Source organism: Protopterus annectens, chromosome 2.part0 (genome assembly GCF_019279795.1).
Source record: "Protopterus annectens isolate FY-2018-M chromosome 2.part0, PAN1.0, whole genome shotgun sequence".
NCBI lineage: Eukaryota > Metazoa > Chordata > Ceratodontiformes > Protopteridae > Protopterus > Protopterus annectens.
Window position 1 is genome coordinate 235,411,360 of NC_056728.1, and position 6,582 is coordinate 235,417,941.

General features: G+C 40.6%; 1 protein-coding gene across 1 annotated transcript in view; it reads right to left on the reverse strand.

Moving 5' to 3' along the window:
• The window catches only part of RPE (ribulose-5-phosphate-3-epimerase), a 154,444-nt gene extending 150,441 nt beyond the window's left edge, over window positions 1–4,003 (reverse strand). The window contains exon 1 of the mRNA XM_044060699.1: window positions 3,482–4,003. Within this exon, the coding sequence (XP_043916634.1) occupies window positions 3,482–3,603 (122 nt within the window). The 5' untranslated portion in view covers window positions 3,604–4,003. The remainder of the gene's footprint in view (window positions 1–3,481) is intronic.
• Window positions 4,004–6,582: the final 2,579 nt, after the last annotated feature.

Consider the following 6,582-nt stretch of genomic DNA (forward strand, 5'->3'; position numbering starts at 1 on the left):
ATCCTCTTTTAAGGCCTTAAATTATACCTCAAATAATCCTCAACGAATTAAAGTTATTCTTGCAAACTAGTTCTTATTATAAACAATTAAAACCTATAAGCTAGCCCAGTTAGAGGTTACAGATGTAGACCTAAATCAAATCTCTGAGCGACACTACACCCCCAAATCATACCTCCAAGTTAATTCTACTCATAGAAAAGGCTTTTAACCTATCTAGCAACAAGCAAAGGATGTGGGCACAAAGCAAACAAAGAGCCCAGTTGTACCTGTGCAAATACAGAAAATCAAAACTATATTTACTGCAACAAGGGAGATTTTAAATATGGCAACATTTTTTGTGTGGGCTCTTCAGAAAGATGGCAAAGAATGGGCTTTACGAAAAAAGGCTTACCTTAAACTCCAACAATATTACTAACATTTCAGTTATCCTAAGGAAAAGGTATAGGTTCATAGGCTGGTACTAGGCTATCTGCCTGAAGGCATTTATAAGCCTAGCCGGAATGTGTTGGCTTTCATCACCCCCTTACATTAGTTCCCTGTGCCTCTGTCCAGCAGAGCCATTGAAGTGATCCCTGGGGTGAACTTTCTGTTTCCCATCCACTCACCACGGTTTCTCTTTAAGAGGGTTAGCAAGGAGCTCTGCCTAATGTAGACTGGAATCTTGTTCCAGAGCATGGGAAGTCTCTGGGACAGGAATCTATCCCTCCAGCACGTCCTATTTATTGCTGTGGTGAGTTTAGATCCCTGGAGTGTGTGGCTCGAGGGGATATGGTTTTCTTTAGGTGGAGCGTGTCCATCAATTCTAGGTTGGACATGGCCTTGTATGTCAGACAGAGATCACTTCTGAGTAGGCGGTATGCAACCAAGTACAGCTGGAGTTTCTTCAGTCGAACTGCATAGGGCATTTGCTTGAGGCCAGTGATCCTCTTGGTGAGGTACTTCTGTGGTCTTTTCAGTTGTTGCAGGTGTCTTTGTAAGGTACATCCCAAATGGGGCAATGTACTCTATGTTGGGTCTGATGAGTGATGTGTACAGGGGCCCAATGACCTCTTTCGATCTGGATGCAAACCCTTTTGCGATTAGGTGGGCCACATAGAAGGATTTTCTAACCACTTTGGCAATGTGATTATCAAAGGAGAGGTTACTATCTACTTGGGTCCCCAGATCCCTTATTACATCTTCCGTATTTAGGTGGCTACCACCTATGTGGTAGTTTGTGGGTACTTTGTTTTTTTCCAAAGGGGATGACTATGCACTTTTTGGCATTTAGCCTGAGGCCATGGCTTGGCACCAGGTATCTGTCTCAGTGAGACCCTTTTGGAGGATGCCTGTCAGCCAGAGAGTCAATTATAGCCCCTAGTTTGCAGTTGTCTGCGAACTTGGTCAGCCATAGTCCTCTTGTGCTTGCCTGTACCTCTGAGAAGTATATGCCAAACAGGAGGGGTATAGAAGCAGCAACCCAAAATACAGTGAGAAGCATGCACCTATTTCAAGAATGCTGTCAATACATGTGTAGATATATGTTAATGCAATAAGCAACAGAGTCTGTAAATATTTTAGGGTCAGCAAACGATGCCCAGCATATCATTCAGCATTAAAAATTATTGTTCTGACTTCTGGAGTTAGATTAAGAAACGATTTGCACCACCTTCTTCAAATAATTAACAATTCAAGTGAGACAGAGTGCCCAATTACTTTTCATTAAGATAACCCTTGCACTCCAGAAATATTTCCACCAGGTAAAACATTTAAATGAGAGTATACAACTTGGATATTTCAACAGAATGTAAATACCACATGGCTATGTGACTCAAAACAAAAACTTCATCAGTACTCTGCTTAACAAGGCAGATTTCCAAGCAAAACATCATATAAAATTCAGCACATCTCCAAATGCAACAGGAGACAAAGCACAGCACACCTCTAAACTCTCCACTACAGAAACCACAGCATAAATACAGAAATACACAAATCACAGCTCCAAAAACACCACCATAATCACATGAATTTTTAAATCATAGACAATTAAAAACTGGACTTAAGTCTAGAAAAAAAGTACATTTCCTAGGCATGTAACAATGGATAAATTTTTTAAAGAGCTCAGTTGTTTATCAGAGTAAGGCAAATGTGAAGCATTTCCTCACAAAGCAAATTAGGTTATAATCCACCTCTATGATCTCTTGTTGGGTACAGAAGCAATGCACAGAACCAGTACATCATGCTTCATCTCTGTGCCAGAAACTGTCATCTGCTCTTTGTGATGCCAACTCTTGGGCAAAACAGCCTGCCACCTGTATTACTGTTGTCGGTTTACGATTTCTTACTAAACAAATAAATAAAATGCGCATTGTATGTTCACTCTCAGCTATTCAGCAAATATTTTGCTCTCCTGTGTGAGGCAAAACTAGAGGGCGATGACAGTATAACCTCAAGGGGTCTATAAACTGTCGCTGTGGACTGCACTTTTTTCTATATATCATGCTATTTTTTAAAACCTCCATTTCACACATGGAGGTTATTTAATGGACTGAAGCAGCACACTGCAAACAAGCTATACACTTAATGAGAGTCACATTCCCACAAATTCAACACTGTGGGACTTGAGGGAGTCAAAAACATATTACTGCTCCCAGGTCACGCCTAAAAACACATCTCTCAATTTTGGGGAAAGTGCAAAGTTAAACAGAACAGCTGCAGTAGCTTCATCAGTGGTTGGTCATTGAAGCTTTACACAATTTCAGTAAGAGGGTCGCCTACTAAATATATTTTAATAAGTGCAAACAATAGGGCCGTGATGCAGACCCTCACGTCGTCTTTATTTACATGTCAAAGATGACATTTTCTAAAATAAAGGAAGGGATCTTACTCAGTAATACCCCAAAAAATCCGCACACAGAATCGAGACCACTTAAAAGCATCACATAAAATCCAGGGGATTTAAGCTACTGCATTAACACATTTTATAAGGTGCGATATGAATTATGACAAATAAACCTGCCGGCAATAGTAATTACCCTTCAGCTTAATGCCATCCACAATAACGTCAAGTCAGTTCACATGCTATTAAAGCTCCATGCCATTACCTACTTCACTGATCGTTTACTAAAATCATAAAGAGCAACGACAACTAAAATAGGCTAGATTAGTACTAGGCTAACTGTTCTTTTGGGCCACTTGAAGCCTAGCCAGTTACCCCATGTGAGAATCAAACCCTGCACCTAGTAGCTTTAAGGTAAGCACCTTAACCATTATGTCATCCTCCCACCCAGAACAGCATTATCCAGAAAATGCAGAAGTTATTCTGTCTACATAAGTGATTTGATGAAAATGCAAACCATTTATTACTAAGGACATGGGTTTGCCTTAACTTAACAGCACCTGCTAAATGTGGAAGGCACTCCTCATGTTAGAACATGTGCTTTCATAAAGCCCTTTGGGGTACATAAGGGAGTGAGGGTGTCAAGGCAAATACTTCACTCACCCGTCCATAACATCAAGGTGAAGGTAATCTGCCCCCGACTGCATCATCCGCTGACATTCAGACGCCAGGCAAGAAAGATCACTATTTAGGATAGACGGTCCGATTTTGCAACTGTAAGACATGATGACACTATAATAGTCACTGACAGCTACTTCCCTCTAACTCTGGTGTCTCCCGCTCCGTACTGCCGGGTCTACCGCAACGCGCCAGCTTTCTCAATGGCGCCGCTGTCTCGTCTGGGTAATGTAGTTCAATGAGGAACTACAGCACCTGGCAGAGAATGCTTTGTGTACATGCTCTGACCTTCGCCCATGGCAATGCAGTAGCTTTGTAAAAACTGTACCGTATGCAAAAGGAAGCAAACCACGCTAAGTCCGTGTTTGATAATGATCTGTAATTCTATTAGTAAATTGCACAATTTATACATATTAACTGTTAATGCAGATAACACAAACACTAATTTTAGCGGTTCAAGTATGATACTGTTTTGTCAGTCGGTCTCAAAACTCCCGGAAACCGTCATCAACCTGCAAAGTTAGCTGTCCTGTCTCGCCTCCTCCCACCTGCATTCCATTTCCAGTACTGTTTATCTCACCTTATCACCATCCCTGAAACACAGAACTCTAACCCTGCAATTAATGCTTTTAAGTACGCGTCAAAGTTTCAGTTCTGAACTGCTCATAACCAAATTCTCAGGAATCAGTCAGCCCAAAATTCCTTACTCCATGTTTTTGGGCAACGTCCTGCTATAAGCGCCACTTTTAAAATTACTGACAGGTGGCTTCTAACTACGAAAATCACCAGCTCATGGATTTGGAAGTGTGTGACGTTTATATAATTCTAAACATTACAGTTCTGTCTTTAGGACCAAGGGTTGAAAAACATTGATCGTTCTCTTAACAACTGTAATAGTCTGCTACTTAGGGGAAAAAAAAAAAAAAAACGTTGTGGTTTGCCCCAGGATCATGCGGTTTAGAAATTTATGTAGGTATGCACCAATAGTACAGTAATATTACGCCTAGTTAGTAATATCTATATTTGTCAACTGTCCCCGATTTTATTTTATTATTATTATTATTTTTTTGGTAAATCACCGAGGACGATTACATTCAATCAATGACGCCAGACACTGCAATTTCGTACTTATTGTTCGGAAAAAATCATGTTAACGTAAAATCAGTTGTTTAATTAACCCCATGAGTGACTTGGAGTTACTGTCCCTCGTTTTGGGACTTTCATCCCTCCTATAGGTAAGTCTGTATTCCGTGCTGTGTAATTCTTGCAGTTGTTATCCATGCAGCAGAAGCTTGTTATGCTATTTGTATTTCATTTCATTACTGCAAGTGGAACAGTGGAGGATGGGTCTTGCAATGTTTAAGCCATAAAGTTAGTTTTTCACTTACATATTGCCGCTGCTGCCTTGTCATAGACTTTCCATAACTTATTAAAGTTTTTGAACCATTTGAAGTATTGACATTATTGCTTATGTTCAATTTGGCCACTTGATATCCCTGCAGCCATTGAAACCAATCTCCCATTGAAACCAATCTCCCTTTGATAGGGCCATGTGCTACCTCTCTCGAGATTCCCAGTGTTTCAGGACACAGAGCATGAGAAAATCAGCAATCGTCATCTGGAAAACGATTAGAATTTTATCTTCTGCTCTTTGGCCAGGCAACCAGGCGCATTAGTTGGGCACCTTATCAGAAATGTGATCAATACTACAAATCCAAAAATTCCCTAAACAAACCGTGACTAGAAAAAAATGCGCTGTTACTGCTAAGCATTGTTTGATAGGGGGAGAATACTCTACATGCTATCTCAGAGATAGCTGTACCTAGGGTTGCCACCTTTTCAGATGCCCAAAGTGGGACATTTTTTATAGAAACATGTTGCAGTACAAACCATACCCACAGCCGGTGCAAAGGACAGAACTTCACTTTTTTGATAATATAACAGATTGTTCTTGTAGCATTTGAGTTGCTTATAATAGTTTACATAACATTTACGTGTTTCAGATCCAAGATAACTGTTTTATGAAACTATTAAAGAAAGCTTGGGAAATATTTTTGCCCTAAAAATCTCAGGACATTTGCCATTTTTTAATTTCTTTTGCAGGACACAACTGCCCAAAGAGGGACAGGTGGTAACCCTAGCTGTACCTCAGCATATGGGAACTAGTTTAAGATATTGCAAGCTCAGGCTTTGTATATATCTCCTCCCCCTATTTGTACTTGCAGGTCCTCTATCCCAAGAATTGCAACAACAGGCACTCCAGTGCTTATGCCTGCCCATCTATGTGAGTACACAGTTGTGCATACCCAGTATCCTAAGCTAAGCAGTGAAGCTGTCCTTAACAAGTTCATCCACTAAAACACACCTTCCTTCTAGCATAGACTGGTGCATACTGTATTGATGTAACCCACATTGGTTGCTCAAGGGAGTGTCATGTGTGTACCAACCCCCAGGGCCAGTGTTAGTATTTTGGGGCTCTCAGCAGGTGTCAAGTTAGGGGTCCGCAGACACTTTAAGTCTAAGTATCACCCTTCACTGCCACCATTTCTAAGCAACCTTTTAGATGTCCTTACTTTCACTGCTGCAGTATTCTTAACGATATGAGATTCCCTGCTGCAGAAGCCCAATGTCCAGCCAATCTTCCAAAGACTTCTGATTTTAAAAGGTATGCCAAATGTCACAATACATTTCCTGCATAAGGTAAGGCATAAAAGTGAAGTTCAGGCTTACCAAAAACGGAACTTCTTTTCCTGCAGTCTGAACGTATCTTTTACACCATTGGTCTGTTTACTTGCATCTGTCTTCTGCCAGTTGAATGCATTTTCATTCTCGATTGACTTTGTACACCTGTTTGCTGTTTTTGCAAGATAAGTGCCCCATTGGGGATTTTGTTTTTTCCTCATTTTTTTTGTGTTCCTTAAGATTAATGTCCTCCAGGAAAGGTAAATGCCAGTGTGGGAGACAAATTTCCTATACAGACCACCACTCTAGTGTCTTTTTTGCTTATGTGCTTCTCATGATCATACATCTTGTTCTGTTTGTCAGGTATTTGTTCCAAAAACCCTTCGCAGTAGACTTTCTTCCCT